At 42.1% G+C, this 21,392-nt stretch overlaps 1 protein-coding gene and 1 long non-coding RNA gene across 4 annotated transcripts in view; both read left to right on the top strand.

Moving 5' to 3' along the window:
* Positions 1 to 77: 77 nt before the first annotated feature.
* The window catches only part of CUX1 (cut like homeobox 1), a 449,005-nt gene continuing 427,690 nt past the window's right edge, over positions 78 to 21,392 (top strand). For all 3 annotated transcript variants that reach the window (XM_023740265.1, XM_023740264.1, XM_023740266.1), the window contains exon 1: positions 78 to 776. In XM_023740265.1, coding sequence (XP_023596033.1) covers positions 447 to 776 — 330 coding nt within the window. In that variant the 5' untranslated portion in view covers positions 78 to 446. The remainder of the gene's footprint in view (positions 777 to 21,392) is intronic.
* LOC111822283 (uncharacterized) lies at positions 796 to 6,426 on the top strand. The gene is made up of 2 exons (XR_002825568.1): positions 796 to 1,917; positions 4,513 to 6,426. It is a non-coding gene; the product is annotated as an uncharacterized LOC111822283 (long non-coding RNA).

The following is a 21,392-nucleotide window of genomic DNA, read 5'->3' as shown; positions in this document are numbered from 1 at the left end:
TCCTCTCTCTGCGCGGTCCGCGGGGTTTGTTTACGTCCCTGGGAGCGCCCCGGGGGCACCCGCACACCCCTTAGCTGCCCGGGTCTTTTGTGTGCTCGGAGGAGTGGCGCCAACCTGCCCCTACGCAGCAAGGGACCTCCTTAGGGTGCTTTGGGGAAACTTGCGAGGGGCGGCGGGGTGCCCCAGGCGAAGTGCCTGAAGGTCGGGGCGCCCGGGACCGCTTGGTGGACGCGGGTGCGGGAGCAGAGCTGCAACTTTCCCCGAGCGCAGGCCCTGCGCGTTGCCCAGACGCGCTGTTTCGGCGAGGGGCACTTCCTCCTAGCCTCCTGTCCTGGCGGCCTTCGCCCCGCACTCAGGGGCCCTTGGGGCCCCCATTGACCCGCTGCCTGCTCCACTCGCGTCCTCTACTCTGGGGCTCTACTCTCTAAGCAGGGTCCGCGAGCGGAATGGAGCGCGCAGCGGGTCCGCTCCGAAATGCTTTCTCAGGCTGGGTTCTTGAAAGCAGACCTACGGGGACCCCACAGGACTGTGGCGTGCTGGGCCGTAGTTCTTGCTCCGAGCCCCAGGCACGACGAGGGGATCGTGCCGGGACTCTCCATCCGGCGCCGGAGTCGCCGCCACTCCTCGGGGGCGCTTTCCTGCTCGTCGCCCCCCACCCTGAGGAGCGGTGCGCCCTCGGGGTCCGCCCGGCACATGCCATCTCCGCGCTCGCGGTTCCTGATCAGTCTCGGGACTCTGCCAGGTGGATGTTGTGCGTAGCCGGAGCTAAGTTGAAGGTGAGGTACCTGTGGGCCAGAAGCTCCGTGAACGCTGGGGCGGGGGGTGCAGCTTATAAGGGCTCAGGGGAACCTGGTGCTCTGGGGTCCCTTAGCGTCACTAGAGAACAGCTACTGCTGCCAACTTTAAGGTGTGCGTGAAGGTAGACTTGGCTGAACTTTCCTAACCGGGAGACTGGTGACTGTGACCTACGGTACCTGTAGGAGTAAAGCAAATGAACTCCAGATGCAGGCTTGTATGGAATGAAGCGGATGGGATTAAAACATATATAAATGGAGTCTGACGACTTTAATTGTATATGCTTGTTTTTTGGTCTTCCCTACGTAAAAACAATAAAGTAGTCTCGGAGTCGTTATGAAATTTACTCAGATTTCTCGCTTAACTAGGAAGAAGACTGTGAAATATGTATTTCCGATAAGATTAAACTTAAAGGAGTTTGAGTATTTATTGACTAAAATAGATTACTCCAAAGTGTCTGTTGTGTAAATTAGATTCCTGAATGTAATGAACACAGCCGAATGGCATTTTTGATAAATTGGTCTACCCTGTTTTAGTAAAAATAGCTCCCTTTTACCATAATTTAATTTCTGTGCTTACTGTAAAACCCGTTGTGGAGTTTTAAAAGACAAATCTTAATTTTTTCTTTTCTTGCCTTAGTAAGTGTGACATCCTAGCTTAGTATCAATGAAGTTTCTTTTTTAAACATCCTGGCCAAACTGCCTGGGAAATAGATTTGGTGTCTAGAGAGTTATTAGATTTTGTGAACTCTCTGGACCCACTCCCTCTCTTGCCAGTGATTAGCTGCATCATCTGGGATCATGGGGACATTTAACTGTGTGGCTCTAAGGCTAGAGTGAGAGTTTCCTTCTCAGTGTGCTTGAATGAACTTTAATATGTTGATTTAAAAAAAAAAATTCTTTATCTGAGTATCATTCTCTTTCTTGCGCATCCAGTGCCTTTTGGTGGTAGATAATAATTTGGCCTTGCGTGATTTCCAATTGCCGCTTTGTCGCATGTTTGAAAACTTCAATTGAACGTGGAATGCCAGAGTGGAAGTGTAAGCCTAAACTGGTTCTTTCCTGGGCCCTGAAGAGGCCTTTTGAGTTATCTGGTTTAGGGTCATCTCTGTTCCCACCAATGGTAAGTTGAGTCAATGAGACTGCGGTTTGAGAGAGAATCCAGTAGTTTCAGACTCTTCTCGTCTTTCCAGAACCCCTTACACTGAGATCGGGTTGCCTGTGGAGCCCAGTGTGCATTGTGGCATTGCCACCTGAGGGTAAAGAGCCTGGGTCTCAGCTCTCTGTGAGTTCAGGTTAGAGAGGTCTTGAAAGCACTCTGGATCTCAGTGGATCCAGGGGGAACGCTGCCATCCTGCGCCTCCCTGAGGATGCAGTGAGCCAGGGCTGTGCCCTTGTCCCTCTGCTTGGTCTGTCTTGAAGGCTGCCATGGGACGTGGAGTGAGTGCTCAGGAAGAGACTTTCTGATGATTGAGCCTTATTTCGTTTCCTTTTTAGTCCTAAAGCCTTGTAGTATGGAAGTTTCAGTGCTTTGGCGCTGCCAAGACTAGTTGGACAAGTTTTTATCCTATCTCAGACTTGTAAAAACCAGGCTTTAAATTATTATTTTTTTTAAATAAGAAAAACACTATTGTATAAATATACCTTTTAAATGCAAATACATGTTTGAAAAGAGGACACTTTCTGAAACAAGCTTGTGTAACTCTGCACGTTAGTGCCATTGTGACCTTTTGGGGTTGGGGCCTGCCGTTGACTGCCTTCCCTTTTGGGCATTATTCCTCCACGGGGACCAGCGCTCCCTTTCAGGTTCTTAGGAGCCTTTACAAAACTGAACTTTAAACGTTTTACTCTTTTTCAAAATAAGAAAACAAATTTCATTTTGCTGAAAGTCCACTTTCTAGTTGCTTTTATTTTGTTTTCCCGTTTTGGAAGTGTGTATGTTGCCTGCAGCCCGGGACTCTTCCCCATAAGAATTACATTATTTTAATTAAAGTACATATACCACCTAGTATCCTTTATAAAACACAATAATGAGTAAATAGAGGGCTTCTACACTGCTGCTATTTTTTTTTTTTTTGGTTATTTTAATATTGGTGTCTTTGAGATTGGATGTGTGAAGGGGTCATTATCAGTCATTGGAAGTTTTTTCCTGTGTGAAGCTCTGTGGGTTTTTTCTTTTTCTTTTTTTTCAACTAGCTGCAAGTCAGTGAAGGGATGGAGTTACGCAGTAACTCCTGATGCAGTTGGGCCCACAGAGACCCCTTCTGCGTCTTCACTTTCACATCACTGACGTTGGTAGTTAGCTACATGAGGAAGTTGGAAAGGGAAGGGACAAACTGCCAGTCCTCTAAGGAATTATTCTTCCCCATATCCACTAGGCTGACCTTAAAAATGCTGTCTGGTGAGCCGATTGAGCCCAGGACCTTTACTGGCTGTTTAAAAAGTCCTCTGCCCTGCTGCTGTACAATTAAAACAAACTCACTAGGGTTTGTGCTGGAGCCGTGCGGAAACAATGGTTTATGTTCTTGCACTCCCTCTCCGGGCCTACCTGTAGAAGCTCACAGTCAAAACTGCTCCTGAGGCTGTGCTTACATTCTTAGTAGAGAAAACAAGGCCAGAAGTAGAAAACCTGTATTTGTTTCAGCTGATTTATAAAACCCAAGGACTATCCATGGTGAAATGAAGGAAGGACAGATGTGGAGGGGAAAACTTGTACCTTTTAAAAAAGTTCATCATATGAAAAATCCTCCAGAGCTAGGCTAAAATTCCTACCTGTTCTTCCGTTTAATGTAGTTCATGTATTTGACCTTATGTAATGGAATGTAAGGAGCCCTGGTGGTACAGTGGTTAAAGCGCTGGCTGCTAATCCAAAAGGTCAGTGGTTTGAACCCCGCCGCTCCGCGGGAGAAAGATGTGGCAGTCTGCTTCTGTAAAGATTTACAGCCTTGTAAACCCTATGGGGCAGTTCTCCTCTGTCCTGTAGGGTCATTGTGGGTCGGGTAGTGGGGTTGGTTTTTCGTTAATGGAATGCAACACAAATGCTACATAAAAGCTACTGTAAAAGTTATTTTAATAAACAACATTCATAAATTAATTTAGAAATTATTTAAAAGCCTATCTAAAATAATTTAATGTGTAACATTTTAAAATATAATTATTTTTCCTTGAGAAATGGCTGATTTTTATAATTGTCACTATATAGATGTGTCTCTCTAGTCTTATTGTTTTTCTAAAGCTATGCATTACGGCTTCAGAGAGAGTTCGATTTCAGTTGAAATTTCACTGCCTCTGACTGTTTAAACCAGACCCTTAATCTTATTTTAACGTATTTAAAATGTTCAGAAAACCCGGAAGAATTGTTTTGTGTAAGTAGCAAGTGAATGTAGTTTAAACACTCAAGCAATTCAAGTATCTAATTGGAAACAGGTGGAATTCTTGGAATCTTGTATTTGAGTCTTACTATTGCAAAGCATAAGGAGCCCTGGTGCTACAGTGGTTTAGCTGCGAACCGAAAGATCGGCAGTTCAAACCCACTAGCTGCTCCTTGGGAGAAAGATGTGGCAGCCAGCTTCCTTAACGATTTACAGTCTTGGAGACCCCGTGGGGCAGTTCTCCTCTGTCCTATAGGGTCTCTACTATTCGGAAAGGACTTGATAGCAACAGGTTTATAGCAAAGCATAGGGACGGTTTTTACTTACTGCCATTCGTTTTGTTGAAGCTATTTAAAGAGGAGCCCTGCAGCCTTTCACTATGCCCCACCGCTGTTTACCGGGATGTTCCAGTCATGCCGTCTCAGAAACTGGGTGCCTGGATACCCAAGAGAATGGAGCATTTGCAGATGATGGAGTGAAAAAGAAACTGTAATGGCGTAATTAGACAAGCCGTTTAATTTCTGTGTTATGTAACATTTATAACAAAGAAGTTGTGAATTCATTTGTGACTTTTGATTTAATAAACACTTACTGACCTGAGTATTTGGGTACATTTTGTTACATCCTAATACTGATTTAGAATTCAGAAAGAAATCACTTTCCTTAAAAGTTCTCCATTTAGAGATACAAGCTTAAATAGTAACCCCCCCTCCAAAAAAAAAAAAAAAATTAACTCTGTTAGGGGGATATTTATTAAGATATTAATGGCGGGGCCTTCTGAATTATCTTTTTTCCCATTTGAGTTTCCAAGCTATGTTCCTGAAAACCAGAAGACAGCCCTGGTTTTGCTATCTGGTTAAGAACCGAGCTTTGGTTTGTGCGTAGATATGACTGTGAGTATGTTGGATTTTACTTAAGATGACAACTAAGATTTTATTGAGCTGTTGGCCCTGTCCTGGCTTTGGATTTGCTGCGCCTTAATCCATTCCTCTTTTAAGCTGTATTCTGAGAAAGTTGTTAGAGGGGAGCAGTCTGGCTGGAAGGGAAGAGTCCCTGCCAGAAGCTAATAGGGCTTGAGAGCGAACCTGTGGTGCTGCTCGCATTTACTCCATGCCTCAAGCAGCTTTGAAACACCTGGGCTAATGCACCTGGGTGGTGACTTAAAGATTTTTTAAAGTCTTGTGCTACTCTGTTCACAAAACATGACAGTTAAAATACCTAATGAGGGCAAGCAACTCTTTCTGAAAGACATCTAATTTGTTGCAAAACCTATCAACAGCTTTTCCTTTAAAAAGTAAACAACTCTAATAAAAATAATTTTAATTCTTACTGTAATTATAGGATAATATTAGGCACATATGTTGTACACACAATAAATGCTTGTTAATTTCTTAATTTTAATCTGAAATCTTTATCCTCTTTTATGTTTATGAGAGCCCTGGGCTAGGGGCAGCCCAGGAAGCTACTGTGACCACAGGGTTGCCAGACTCTGGCGTGGATCCACCCACGGGGGTCTTCTAAGAGGAAGCTGCCCGTTCTTCCCCACGTTGTTCCCAGCTAACACAATCAGACAGTTGACTAGAAAGGAGCTGGGTTGGGAGTATTCCTCCTCGGGACATACCTAACACTACAGAGCAACTGAAAAAATAGTCAGGTAGGAGATTCACCTTAAATGAAACTGACTAGATCCTGCTACCTGTCAATGAAGCATTTGTGAAAATGAGTTGGAATTGCAACAAAACGGCCCACACTTTTCTGAAACAGAAGAGGCTGTGGGAATGGACAGGGCCCACTGGGTGTTGCACATGGCAGATGCTCCATCAGTTGACAGTTGAAATCCTGGATGCTTTTGATTGTGATTTATGAAGTTAACGTAGGAGGAAGTTACCAGAGCTTACCCCGAAACTCCAGGGAAGTAGCTTCTTTTTCCTTAGTATTCCTCTTACAGTGGCATGGAGCCTGCTTTCTTAAAGACACCTTTCTGTTAGGCTGTGTTTATTCAATAAGTAGATGCAGTTAACATTTCTCAGAAAAATTTTTATATATGGTTGTGAGGTGTTCTGAGCTTCGTTGGGGAAAAACAAATTGACAAATTAGCTCTTAAGTTGAGCATTGCAAACTTGCGAGAAATAGAATGTCATTCTTACTGTCATTGAAAATTTATTTGGGTGTTGACAGCCTTTCGTTAATGTAAGACATTGAGATCCTGTCCACCAGGTTTTATTAAAAAAAAAAAAAAATTCAAAAGCTGCTTCCCATTTTCCTCCTAAAAGCAATAGTCTTTCTTAGACTGGGTTTTTCCCCCCTAGTAAATTGTTAATGTTTTATCTTCTAACTTAATTTTATGTTTTTAAACCCAAAAGGAATATTAACTTATTTTAGGCACCCTTGTTTTATTGTTCTTTTAAACCTGTCAGGTTCATTTCCTCTTGTTTTAGGGGGTAAATTACTATTTAGATAATACTAATTTGATAGAAGCAAGTAAATTTACACCGAAGATAAGTTGTCATGAAGAGCCTGAAGCTGCGAACATTAGCAGGGCCTGTGGGCTGTGGGTAAAGGAAGGGGTGTGATGGAGATGCCGTCAGCACGGGCAATGCCAACCCCCAGCGCTTGATGCCACCACTGCCTGTCCCTTCTTACCCTTCTCTCTTGTGCTCCTGCCCTGCCAAGCCTGTTCACCTCCTCTGTTGTGACAACGGTTTTTTTTTTTTTTTTTTAAACAAGTATTTATGGCACTCCATTACTTTGAAATTCTGGAAGAAAGATACTATGTAAATGAAAATTAAAAATAAAATTCTTGCTGGAGGGAATTGTACATTTAATTTTTATGATGAGGTTTGGGAAAGATTTCTTTTTCTCTCCCTGAAAATAGGAACATTCTGTTGTTCATATCGCCATTTTTGCATCCTTCTGAAAGATGTGGCAGATAATGGTAAGACGTGTCCTTATTTTGTTTTTCACCATGGCGCTTGACCCAGAATCTGAACCCACGCAGTTCTACAGACAGTGAATTATTCTATTTCACATTGTTGTGCTCTACCCTGACCGAGAGAGTAGAACATAAACTCTTAAAAAAGAGCAGATTTTTAGTCACCAACATACAGAAATCACAACTAAAATTATAAGTAGACCTGGTAAGTGAGATTCCATTGTCCCTTCCTATTCATGCAACAGAGATGTTATAAGCTGTACAATTTGAAACGGGAAACTGAGCGCAGGAACATTCATTTAAACCAGTGTAGAAACATTAATTTACGTGAATTGCTTCGTTTCAGCCGTATCTCAGCTCCATGCTTACGCAAGAATATGTGCTGTACCATCATTCAGCCAAGTGGGAGACAGGTTCAAGTTTGGAGTCATGTTTCCGCTTGGTAGGCATGTGTGGGACCAAGGAGCCAGACAGGAAACTCAGGCTGTTGCAAGACATCCCTTGCAGGTGACGTCTGCCATGGACCTCCAGTCACGGACAAGTGTGGAGGACCACGGAGGAGTCATTGGCCACTTGGAGAAAAAGAAACTGTAATGGCATGCAGTGCTACCTAAATCAGGAAGATGTCATATGGGCTTGTTCCAGAGGGATTGCTCAGTCATCCCCCCTGGCCTAGCCCTCAGCCCTGGTACCACGATTTGTCAGCACTGATGTGGTATTGGGAGAGGAAGGATATTGCCAGTTATGGCTGAATGTCATTGTCAGGAGAGTAAGAAGTAGTTTGCGATTGTTTTACATTGTTCTGTGTTGGTATATAATTATGCTGTCATTTTAAAATGCAGTGATACTTTAATAAAATCTGTTTTGTGTGTGTACGCAGGTAGTTTTAGGAGCTGCTTATTGTCTGTGAGAGCCAAATCTTTCTAACGTGCAATAGCTGAGTGTGTAGTATTTACTTGTTTCAGAATTGTCCATTTGAACCAGGTCACAATCCATTAGAGATGTGGCTGCCAGATTAATCTTCCCAAACCATTGATTTCATGACGTCATTCGTCTCCTTCAGTATCCATGATGGCTGACTTTGGCAGTGGATAGAGGCTGTACTTATCAAGCTGGCAGACAGAATTCCTGATGGTTGTCTCTACCTTATCCAAACCTTCTGCTCCAGCAGGAGTGACTTCAGACTGTTGCTCATTTTGAGGAGCTCCCTCATCCTCCCATCTGCACATCTGAGTATCAAGTCCTATTTCACATGTTCCTTCTTTCCTTCATTTAACAACTGCTATCGGAGGCCCTGTGCATGAGACACTGGAGATGCACAGGATAGTAGTGGTCCCACCTGGAGGAGTGGACATCCACACAGTGGATAGGGTGGTGGGGACTAGGCTCTGACAACATGAAGTGTGGGAGGGTTGCAGAGGAAGGGTGGGAGTGGGCAGGGGAAGCTCCCTGGAGCGGAAGTAAAGCTTGAGCTGAGCTCTGTTTGCTTGGGGAAGAATAGAGGAAAGGGCTTGCTAGCAGAACAGTTGTGGAGCAACCCTGGGGTCTGCTGTGAGGCCTCCCCTGAGAGGCCTCCCCTGAGCTGCCTCCAGGTTCCTCCTTCAGTGACTGTGACTGACCTCATTGTAATGTACCACAGCATCCGGCTGCCCTGCCACTTAGGTTCCTGCTCGCCAGCTTACATTGCTATGTGCCCATGGCTACACTGCTATAGTGCCCACCGCAGTCCTTGGCACCCAGTGAGTGACTGCTGCATGAGAGGACCGGGGGCCTCTTTTAAGGGGCATTCCTGTATGTAACATCAAGGATTTGGTCAGCTAGTTAACTTAAAAATGTGAACTTAGTTCTTTTTCATATTATGAAAGGTAAGTAGGTAGGCTATATTAAAACGGCCAGGTTTTGAAAGCTGCTGATCAGTATACTCAGAATATTTGTAGACTTGTTGGTGTGTATTTCTTTTTTATTTCCATTTATTAACTTGTTCTCTTTGCAAAATGGTATATATATTGGTTAAAATATACATGATTGTATTTGTGGCACATAAAATATAAAAATTCTCATTTTCGAAAGTAGAATTGGGCAGAACAACTCTTTGACAGAGATTTATTCTTTGGCTCTGCTCACAGCCCAAATCGGAGGAAGCTCTTCACCATATGAACAGGGAAAGCATGTACTGTAATGATCAGAACCAAACAAATGTCAGCGAAAGCGAGTGGCGAGAAGCACAGAGGTTTTGGTGTCAGCACTGAAGAAATGTCTCCATGTGCTCACCACCCCTCCGCCACGGCTTTCACATGTGGCTGGCGGGCGGCTGGGCAAAGGTATGCCCCTGCCCCAGGCGAGTCCCTGCTCCACTGAGCCCCGTTTGGAGCAGTGGCCTTCACAGCCTACATGCTTGCTCTGCTGCTTCATGTAATCAAAGTACCTCAGATATTTTTGTAGAGGGGACATCACTGTCTATCATCATAAGCATTTGCATGGATTTGGGAAAGTGTGGACAGCCAGGACTTCACCAGGGGGTACTGAGAGGAGCCAGAGACGGCCAGGTCCAGTGCAGTGGCTGACAGGGGGATGGGGCCTGTCGCCTACGGGAGCAGGAAGTAGGAAGAGGAACCAACCCGGGAGGGGAAGAAGGTGTGCTCCTTTTGGGATGTTGGTTTTGAGTGACTGGTAGGAACTCCAGGGGAGAGCCTGGGGAAAAGGAGGGTTGGTGCTGAAGACTGGAAGAAGCTAGTTGCCACTTGGAGTTTGAAGCCTGTGGAGGATTTTGTTTGCATTTTGGTTGGTGCTTAAGAGTTTAGCATCATCTGAGGTGAGGAGGAGTGAAAAATTAATTTTAACTGGGGTTCCTCCCCATCTTAGCTTCCTTACTTCTGGAGCTAGGACTGCTGTGAGTGGAGAGAAGGAAAGCATTGCTGCTAGTATTGGAGTGTACGTGTCTACATATTGTACCCAGCTTTGTGCCTACCTTGACAAGCCAGGAGCCTTTTTTTTTTTAAACAAACCAACCAACCAAAAACACTAACAGCTACCATTTCTGAAGTGTTGACCATGAGCAGACATGGGTTTAGGCTCTCAACTTATTTTATCTACACAACAACCCCACGGAGGAGATAGGGACCCTGCCCTATAGTTGAGGAGCTGGAGTCCAGTCTTTACTTTTTGTGCTGACTCCTGTTAATCCCTAGACCGACTCTCAGTTGAAGCAGTGGGGTAGTTGTTAGGATACAGGGGGTACTCAGAGGGACCCCTGTCCATGGGCCACAATGAGCTTAGGAGTGAGCAACTGGTGACGGAAGTAAACTCTCTGGGGTGGATGTGAAGGTACCTGGGTTGACTGATAGGTTAACACCTTCTGGTTGAAGCCATGCTGGATAGAGAATTTTTATGGTTTTGTAGAGCCTCCTTCTGGCCTAAGATTGAAGAGTCAGCTCAATGATAAAGCTCCAAAGAGGATTATCTAATGGATAGAATTACTGTTGCCCATGTTCCTGGCCTGAGGATGATTCGTGTTAGCAGAGTTTTATCTGATAGTTGAGGTGCAAATATGGTGTCAGGCTGAAAGTAGCTTTCCTCATCACATTACCTGCTGGTCTCAGGTGCCCCTTCTTTTCTACAGCAAGTTTGTTGGAAAGGTTTTGGGGAAATGTTAAGGACGAGAGAGTCCTGTTAGTGGAACCTGGATGTCTTGGAGGAGGAAGGCCAGGCACTGTCCAGCCCACGTTGTGGGGTGGGGATGATGATTCTTCTGACCGAGACTTTTCTTTGAGACCCTGGCGGCACTAAGACACAGGGGCTGGGGGGTGATTTGCTGCTAAATACTCATGTCTGCATTTAAATCCATGATGACCAAGACAAAATCCCCACTCTCAAGATTCCTGGGAGTCTTGTTGGTTTAGTCACTGCCATGATATTGGACTCAAATTCTTGTAAATCATGAGAAGTTGTCAGGAAAGCAGCGATTAAACAGGACTTTGTTCTCAGTTATGCAGAGGCAGGATCAGGGGGTGGATGTCAATAAGAGACCAATTTTTATAAGAGGTCTGTAGTTGGGCGTCAATCTTGAGAGAAGAGGCCTTGTCAGAATGACAGTCCTTAGACCTTATTAAGGAATTATCATTGAAAAAACTGATCTTTTAGGCTACTGTGGGTTCTGATGACTTATTTTGCATGCTTGATTTTTTGTGATGATGCGGATTGTTTTATTATGAAATTTAAAAAGAAAATATGCAGAAATGTGCACTGGTCTTTGGAATAATACGGCAAATTTGAGTGAAGTTGGTTATAGTTTTATTTGTTTTTAGAGCGACTCATTGTTTTCGTAGACTGTTAGGGCCGTTCATTCATTTGTTAACCGAACATATCTTTGTGGCACCAGGTCTCCCAACCAGATCTTGCTCAAGCCCCTGGGGTCCCAAAAGGCATAAGGCCCCGGCCCTGCTAGTCAGAGAACTGCAGGGTGTACAGTGTCCTGAGACATCAGGCTATAAGGGACTGGGTGTGTCTGAGGTCTGGGGTTGCAGGTCAGGGGTCTGGAAAGACGGGCTTGGGCTATCCTGCTTGGTGGACTTAGTCAGTTACTCAGAATTTGTTGAGCATCTTCTAATGACCAGAACAGCAGAAATTCTCTGCCCTCAAGGAACTTGCATGCTAGTGTGGGGGAGAGAAAATAAACATAATGAATAAGTAATTTATATACGGCAAGTGTCACGTGCTGTGGGAAAAAACAGCAGGACCTTCATGCAAAGCCTGAGTGGGTTTTTTTTTTTTTTTTATTCTGAAGGCCCTGGGAAATGACTATTTTTTAAATTGATTTTAAAATTCCGATTTTTGGTTTAGATGATGGTTCTGGAAGCCCCATATGAAAGGCAGACCACAGTGAGGAGGGCCTGGCGATAAAGAATCGAGCCAGGAGGGTGTTGAAGCCATAACCTAGGTGACAGAACCAGAAAGGATGTTGAGATGTTAGTTAACTTTGCCAGACAGGGACTGAAGTCGGTGGGAGTGAGGAAGAGGAAGGTGTCTCGGCCCTGGCATTGCTGGTGAGGCCGATGATGGATGAGTGGTAGTCACATCAGAGATGGGGCTGGTGAGCAGCAGGCTTGGGAGCTGAGAAGACCTATTTCGACAGGCCACCTGCGGGGCTGAGGTGGAGCTGGCTGCCCTAGGTGGAGGCTGTGGCCGTGGGGGAGGTGTCAGCAGAGGAAGCTGAGGCTGGGGAAAGCAGCCGAGGAGGGGGCAGCAGAAGCAGTGCACGCAGGGAGCTCTCATCTGTTGAGTGAAGCCAAGCACCCAACAGTCGACGTCACAGGCTTCTGCGTATCCAGAAGTGGACCCCTGCACAGCCGTCTGTCTGTGTGGGCCCCACAGGTTATTAAAAACAGGTGTGCTGAGGAAACCGAGCGTCAGTATTGAATGTGACTCAGATGTGTATGGAGTGAGCGTGGAGTTTATTCATCCCTATTTGCTTTTTGTCGGTAATCCTTTGTAATTCCCCAGTTTCATGATGTAATTTTAATGGAATTAAACTTGAACACTTCAAAATTATGTAATTAATTACATTCAGCTTCAATTACAATGACTAATTATAGGGTGATACCTGGTGGCAAGTCAGTTACATGCCAGTGGGGGGGTTTGTGTCTGCTAGCTATTTAGGGAAGCCAGTTTTGTTCGGAATCTGGGTGACTGCACCTAGGGGTGAGGCTGGCTGCCTCTGGCCTGCTCAGAGTGCCTCTGTGTCCCTACCTCACCCAGGGCAGCTCCGTGGGACATGTGGGAGACCTGCTCCAGTGCAGACCTCTCTTTCAAGGACTCCAGCGATGTGGTGGGGAACCAGTGAGGGCCAGAGCCTGCAGGAAGGTTGTTTTAGGTTCTGTTGGGTTTAGGGTGGCTAGAGGGAAGCTGAGAGTGTTATTGTGTGATTTTTCTATTTTCCCTGGGAAGCAGGAAGAGGGTGCATTCAAGTGAATGTGAGGGGTTCAAGGATGGCAAAGATGGCTTATGGTGAAAGGAAGAAGTCTGCAAGAACCACCTTGGGATGCTGTGAAAGGGAAAGACAAAAGTCAGGTTAAAAAATGTTACTGTGTGATATTATTTCCAAGAGGTGAATGCACGTGGCCTCTGAGGCCAGTAAACCTGAGTCCCTAAAACAGAGCTTTGTATTTGTGTACTTCCCAGAAAGTCTGCATCCTTTTTGCAAATAGTGATGGTTTTAGTTTGTGTTAGGAGAGTCTTCTTGCTAAGAAATCTTCACATCGATTAACTGTTATTGCTAAAGGTTGGCACACCTGCATCTCCCTCTCAATAGGAGAAATGGTGTCCCGTTGGAGAATGAGATGTGCAGTGTTAGCAAGAAGTGCTGGGCGGGTCAGGGTGCCAGCGCTGGGCCCTTTGGTCCTGTCCTTGCACAGCTACCTGCCTGCCTTTCCTGACTCCCCAGAGGTACCTGCCATCAAGCTACTTTTACAGAAATGGACTTGGAACTCTGGCACCCAGGTGTGGCTCTCAGTGGCCAAGGTTCCGTTTTTGAGGTGCCTGTGACTTATTTGAGAGGCTTAGGGCATTTTTTTCCCCCCACAATTGTGGGGTTTATTAGGGAAGTTTATTATGATTCAGTCTCAGGAATACTCAAGATACCATTCTATCATCAGGCACCCTACTTTGCCGGTAAGCCTCGGCCCGAAGGTGCTCAGCTCTAGCTCTGTGGGTCAGCAAACCTAGCTCCACCAAGTGCCTGGAGGCAGCCTACTCTGCCAGCAAGCCTCCTGCCTGAAGGTGCTCACCTTTCTCGCTCCTTGGGCCAGGAAGCCCACCACGCCATCTCCTGCCAGTCTCCTGTTTCTGCTGCCTCTGCTGCTACTCTTTCTCTGCTACTGCTTCTGCTGCGGTGAAAATCCTTATACGTGTCTTTTGATGAATGTCCGGGAGTGGGGTTGCTGGGTCATGGTGAACGTGTATGTCCTTTAATGTCACTAAGTGCTGCCAGATTTTCCAGAGTGGCTGCGCCACTTAACAGGCATTCCCTGGGTTACGAACAGTTACGAACCAACCTCCTGTAAAGCCTATTATATTAAAAATTCTAGGTGCATACACAATGGTTCGTAAGAACAAATGAGCACTACTTTTCGACAAGCATCGGAACATTATTATTATTACTGTATTATTATGCTAAAGATATTTTAGTGTATCTGGAAGTGTTTCTTTAATGTTTTCATGCATAAAAAAGTACACTGTATACTATATACTAAGACAAACATTTGACTAATTGATGTTAGGTATGAAGAATACCTAACTGTTCCAATTTAAATGTAGAAATTCGACTTAAAGACAGATTTAAGAACGGACCTTGTTCATAATCCCGGGACTGTGTGTACTCTCCAGCCAGCAGTGCACGAGGGTTTCTTTTCCTCACGTTCTTATCAGCACTTTGTAGATAAATATTTTTTGCCTTTCTGATGATCTTAAAGTGGTATTTCAGTATTGTATAATATTTCTCTGATGACCAGTAAGGTTTATATTTGTTATAAACCTCATTTTATGCTTGTTAGCCTTTCAGTTTTCTCCTTTGGTAAACTGACTGGTTATATACTTTGTCCTTTTTTTTTTTAGAATGGGTTTATTGCCTTTTAACTGCAGGAGTTTCTTCTTGTATGTTTTACGTGTTAATCCCTTGGTCGGTTTTAGCTGTTGCAAATATCTTTTCTCCGTCTCGCACTTCTTTGTTGATTCATCTATGGTGCCCTTCAATAAATATAAAAAATTTTCATGATGTCAAATCTGCCTGTTTTTATCCTCATGTTTTGTGTTACTTCAGTCCTGCTTAAGAAATATTTCCCTACTCAAGATCACGAAGATACTCACATTTCTGTAGCCATATTTGTCTTTCACATTTAGATCTTTAAGTTAGATTGGAGTTCATTTTTTTGTATATTGAACGAGGTATCAAATTTACTAGTTTTTCCAACATTATCTGCTGAGTAGTCCATCTTCTCCCCTCTGGTTTAGGACTTTGCCCATAACATATTCCAAGTCTCCACATACACGTGGATATGTTTCTGGGATCACTTTTCTGTTCTGCTGATCTCGTATTGGTACCCCATTGTTTTAATTACTATGGCTGTATACTGTGTCTTAATTTTTAATTGAGTGAATTTATGTTCTTTTTCAAAATATTTTAGCTATTCAAAGTCCATTAGCCTTTCATATACTTCTGTCAAGTTCTTCCTAAATTCTCCTGGTAGTTTTATTGGATTTGCAATAAATAATATAGATTAATTTGGGGAGAATTAGTAACTAAATTGTCCCATCCTTACACAAGGATATTTTTCCATTTATTTAGGTCTTCTTAATAAAGGTTTTGTGCATTCTTTGTTAGATTAATCCCTAGATCTTCACAGTTTTTGTACGTAATGTGAATGCTATCTTACTTTTTTTTTTTTTTAATTTCTAATTTATATTGCTGGTATAAAGGAAAACAACTGGTTTTTCGTTTATTGATTTTGAAACTGGCAAGCTTGCTGAATCTCTTACTAGTTTTACTAGTTCACTTGATTCTATTGTATTTTCTCTGGAGAGGTTCATATCATATGCAAAAAAATGATAGTTTGTCCTTTTCCTTTTAATCCTTATACTGGATTAATTTATTTTGATGCCTAGAACCTCAAGGACTTTGTTCCATGGTAGTGGTGATAGTGGCTATCCTTTTCTTTCCTAGTCTTAAAGGGGATGTGCCTAAAGGAGATTTCAAAAAAAAATTTTTTTGTTGTCATAGTTGCGAATATACACAGCAGAACCAGTTGCAACAATTTCTGCCGGTACAATTCAGTGACATTGGTTACATTCTTCGAGTTGTGCAGATGTTCTCACCATCCTTTGTTCCTCTTCCATTAACATAAACTCAGTGCCCTCTAAGTTTCCTATCTAATCTTTTGAGTTGATGTTGTCAATTTGATCCCATATAGATAGATCTTAAAAGAGCACAGTGCTTAAGGCAGACATTCTTTACTAGTTAAGCTAAAGTATTGTTTGGTTTTAAGAAGACTTCAGGGGATATTTTTGGTTTAAGGTTTTAAAGATTATCTCAGGGCAATATTTTCAGTGATTTGTCCATCCTCTATGGCTTTACAAAGTCTGGATTCCATGAGAATTTGAGATGCTGTTTTTCATTTTCCCCCTTTTGAACAGGATTCTTCTATAGAGTCTTTGATCAAAACATTCAGATGGTGCTGGGCACCATCCAGTTCTTCTTTTCTCATAGCAAAGGGGGCAGTTGTTCATGGAGGCAATTAGCCACACATTCCATTTTGTCCTCCTATTCCTGTCTCTCCTTCCTCTGTTGCTTCAGGCAGATAGAGACCAAGTGTTGTACCTTTAATGGCCGCTTGCAAGCTTTTAAGGCCCCAGACACTACACAATAAACTAGGAGGTAGAACTAAATGAGAGTTTTGGTAGAAGCTTTAATTGGATTAAGGTAGTTTCCCCTTTTCCTTAATTTTCTAAGAGTTTTCATCATAAGTAGGTGTTGACCTTTAGCAAATGCTTTTCCTTAAAATTTATTCATGGGATTTTAATCCCTTAGTCCATGAATGTGGTAAGTTACATTGATGTTCTGATGTTGAATCATCCATTGTGTTCCTGGAATAAAGTCGTCTTCATTTTGTATTTTAAAATTACCGTTGGGTTTGATTTACAGTTTTCAGATCTATGTTATTAAATGAAATTGGCCTATAATTTTCATATCCTTATTCAGTTGGAATTGGAACTGTATCTCATAAAATGAATTAAATTTATTTTTGAATAGTTTGCATAAGATGAGGTTTATCTGTACCTTAAATTTGATAGAGCTCACCTGTAAAACCATCTGGGCCTGAGACTAGAGCGGAGCTGAGTGGGAGGCGGTTAGGGGTTGTTCACTCTCTTTGTAATTGATCTATTCAAGTTTTCTATTCTTGTAACAATGTTGGCTTTTCATAATTTTGTATAAAAGTACCTATTTCATCTAGGTTTTACATTTTCTTATGTTTGATTATTCATAATATTTTCATTATTTTGTGAATCTATTTTAGCCCTGTTTCTCATTTTCTTTCTATAGTCTATATTTCTGATTTTATTTACAACTTTTTATTTTCAGCCTTGCGTAGAGTTTTCTCTCTTATTAATCACTAAAAATAACCAGCTTTTGGTTTTGTTAATCTTTGTTTAGCTTTGTATTTTGTCTGTGTGGTTGATTTCTCATCTTTATTTCACTCTTGTTTCTTTGCATAAGGAGCCCTGGTCACGCAGTGGTTAAAGTGCTCGCTTGCTAACCAAAAGTTTGGCGGTTTGAACCCATCTGCCGCTCTACGGGAGAAAGATGTGGCAGTCTGCTTCCATAAAGATTACAGCCTTGGAAACCTCATGGGACGGCTCTACTCTGTCCTGTAGGGTCTCTATGAGTCAGAATCAACTGGACGGCAGTAGGTTTGGTTTGGTTTTGGTTCTTTGAGTTCACTCTACTACTTTTTTTTTTTTAAATGGTTAGCTTTCTTATTTGAATTCTTTCTCGTTTCTGATTAATGTATTCAAAACCATAAAATTTTCTCTAAGTATTGCTTTAGCTGTGTTCCACAAATTTCGACATGTCGTGCTTTCATTTTTATTCAGCTGTACTATTTTGTAATTTCCTCTTTAACCCAAGGGCTATTTAATAGTATATATTTTTGAGGACTCTGATTCTACCAACTGCACTATAAAAGGAGCAAGGTGGGAAAACCTCACCTTTATCACTGACTGCTTATCAAGGATCAGCATGAAGCCAAATCCCAGCTATATTTTGCTAATTTTCTTCCTATAATTTTGACAGTTGTTACATTATGTTATGTTAAGGCTATATTGTTAAGTGCATATGTGATCATTATCTCTGTGTCTTCTTGATTTATTGTTCCCTTTTCTGGTATGTATATATTTAAAAAAAAAAAACAAACCAAACCCATTGCCTTCGAGTCGATTCTGACTCAATAGCAACCTTATAGGACAGAGTAGAACTGCCCTGTAGGGTTTCCGAGGCTATAAATCTTTATAGAAGCAGACTGCCACATCTTTCTCCTGCAGAGAGGCTGGTGGATTTGAATTGCTGACCTTTTGGTTAGCAGCTGAGTGCTTAGCCACCATGCCACCAGGGCTTCTCTGGTATGTATATATTTATATATAAACAAAGTATTGAAGTTGTCAAGGATTTTATTTTACTCGGATCCACAATCAATGCCCATGGAAGCCACAGTCAAGAAATCAAACGACATATTGCATTGGGCAAATCTGCTGCAAAAGACTTCTTTAAAAAGACCTCTGTTAAAACGCAAAGATGTCACTTTGAGGACTAAGGTGCACCTGACCCAAGTATGGTATTTTCAGTTGTCTCATACGTACACGAAAGCTGGACAATGAATAAGGAAGACTGAAGAAGAATTGATGCCTTTGAATTGTGGTATTGATGAAGAATATTGAATGTACCACGGACTGCCGAAGAACAAACAAATCTGTCTTGGAAGAAGTACAGCCAGAATTCTCCTTAGAAGGAAGGATGGCAAGACTTCATCTCACATAGTTTGGACATATTATCAGGAGGGACCAGTCCCTGGAGAAGGACATCATGCCTGGTAAGTTAAAGGGTCAGTGAAAAAGAGGAAGACCCTCAAGGAGATGGATTGACACGGTGGCTGCAACAATGGGCTCAAACCAAGGTTTTGTACAGAATCTTCCTGGTTCAGTCATGACTGACCAAATAAAACCGAAATGGACCTGAATTTGTAAAATGTGTGTATACTGGAACGATAACCTGAACAGGAAAAATTATGGGTCATTGCCCTGCTAGAAACCTAATCTCCCTCTTAGAAAACAAGGACAGTGTGTGCATCCCATAGCACCCAAACCTCTTGACCGGCAAAGTCGTAAACAACAGTGCCCTGGCTTAAAGATGGTAGCTAACCGCACCACTTTGAATATGTGTCGCTCTCTACGGTTTTGACAATAATCCAGTCTCCCTCATCAGGGCTCAGTGTTCCTCATCTGAGTCTTCCATTCCAGGGCTTTGATTCCTGATTTTTCCTGTTTAGTTACTCTGGTACACACACGTTTTACACATTGGAGTCTGGTCTGATTTCATAGCATCAGCCATGGCTGAACCAGTTTGAACTGGTTCAAAGCCCTGGCTCAGACGCAGCAAGGATTGTGAGGATGGCATAGGACTGAGCAGTGTTTCCTTCTGTTGTACATGCGGTTGCTGTGGGATGGAACCGACTCGATGGCACCTAACAACAATAGCATATATATATGAGTACATATATAGATTCCTTTGTCCTTTGTGGTGTTTTTCACATTGAATTCTATTTGCTTGGGTAGTAAATTACTCCTTTTTTTTTTTTTTTTTTCCTGTTTTTGGTTCCTGTTTGCCTGATACAGCATTTTTATTCCATTATTTCCAACTTTTGCATCCATGTCCTTTTGCTTTAAATGTCTCTTCTAGATATATGATACAGTTTCTTGTTTTTTAAACCCAGGTTGAGGGTTTGTCTTTGATCAGTAAATATAGCTGGTGTTCCTTTATGGTAGTTATGATTATATTAGGGCTTACATCTGCCATCTTTGTGTTTTCAGTTTACCCTTACTTTCTTTTGTGTCTTTTCTTGTAATGCTTTGTTGGGTTGAATTTTCCTCTGCCAAATTTTAAAGTTGTACATTCTATTTTATTGTTCTGGAGTTCAGGATCTGGAGTATTCCTAAAATTATTAAGACCGTCTTGTGTTTATTTTTTCCTTTCAGTTTCTAGTGCTTATCAGTATCTCTGTCTTTCCCTCAAGTTAAGTGATAAGTGTGTTTCCTGCCTTGTTGGTGTCATCTGTATTGGTAGACTGCAGTGGTACCATCTAGAACTGTATTCCCTAGGCAAACCGAGTCAGTGTTACATGAGAATTTGGTAGAAATACAAATTCTTGTGCCTCATGCCTAAGACCTACTGAATGAAAAACTCCAGGTGGGGACCGGGGCCCATTAATCTATGTTTTAAGGAGCCCTCTAGAAGATATTGATCCATGTTAGAATTTGAGAACCACTGGTCTAGAATTTTGTTCTTGATTGTTGTATTTCTCTGTATAACTGTATATATGTGCACATTTGCTTTTAATTTTTGTATGTTTTTTTTCTTGTGGCTTATTGAAATAGTAACAGATTTTTCTCGCCTTCCTCATATGTCATTTTTTATTTCCAGGATTATTTTCTTTCCTTTCTAGAGTATTTCTAATAAGTACATTTAAAGGGGGCTAAAGTTTATCTGTGATAAACTTTCTGAGACCTTAAGAGACTGAGAATATACCTATTCCTTGTATTTAAATAATTTAGCTGGATATAAAATTCTAGGTAACAGTTATTTTTCTTCTGCACTGAAATTATTACCTTGTTTTTGTTTTGCATAGAGAATTGTGGTTGAGAAATCTGATGATAGTATGATTTTTGTTTCTTTGTAGGTAGTCTGATTTTTCTTTTTATCCTTTTCTTTGTTCCTAAATATCACCTTAATATACCTAAGTATAGGGTCGCTATGAGTCGGAATCAACTTGACGGCAGTGGGTTTGGATTTTTTTTATACCTGAATGTGGATTTTTCTTTCCTTACCTGTCTTATTTGCCGCTTTATGGGTCCTTTCATTCTGATGTCATATTTTTCTTTAATTCCGGGGAGTTTTCAAACATTTATTCAAATGTTTTCTCTCTATTTTCTTTCTTTTTCTGACTCCTACTGTACAGTTGTTGACACTTCTGTTTTGCATATTTCTTGATTTTTAGCCCCATTCTTTTAATCTCTGTCCTTCTATGTCACCTTCCAGGAGAGCCCCTTACCTTGGTCTTCGAGCTTATTTATTGATTTATGCTTCAGCTGTAACACATGCCTGGAGTTTTTTATTTCAACAATTACGTTGTTCATACTCTGTCTCCAATTTGTTGTTTTTCAGACTGCTTGTTCCTGTATCCTGTTTTTACCATCCTCTCTTTTCACTCTGCTAGTATTAACTATGCTCATTTTAAGTTCGTGTGCAGTTAGGTTCATTAACTCTGCTTTCTCTGGTGTAGGTTGCTCGGTTTGTTGGCTTATGTCTTCTGGTTCTTGCTTTCCTCTTGGTTATTTTTTTTTCTTTTTTTTAATATTTTATTGTACTTCAGGTGAAGGCTTACAGAACAAATAGTTTCTCGTGAAACAGTAGTACACATGTTGTTTTATGACATTGGTTAACAACCCCACAACATATTAACCCTCTAACTTCTCAAC

Source organism: Trichechus manatus, unplaced genomic scaffold (assembly GCF_000243295.1).
Source record: "Trichechus manatus latirostris isolate Lorelei unplaced genomic scaffold, TriManLat1.0 scaffold00151, whole genome shotgun sequence".
NCBI classification, from domain to species: Eukaryota; Metazoa; Chordata; class Mammalia; order Sirenia; family Trichechidae; genus Trichechus; species Trichechus manatus.
The sequence above is the reverse complement of the archived record's forward strand: the minus strand, read 5'-3'. Positions and strand labels throughout refer to the sequence as shown.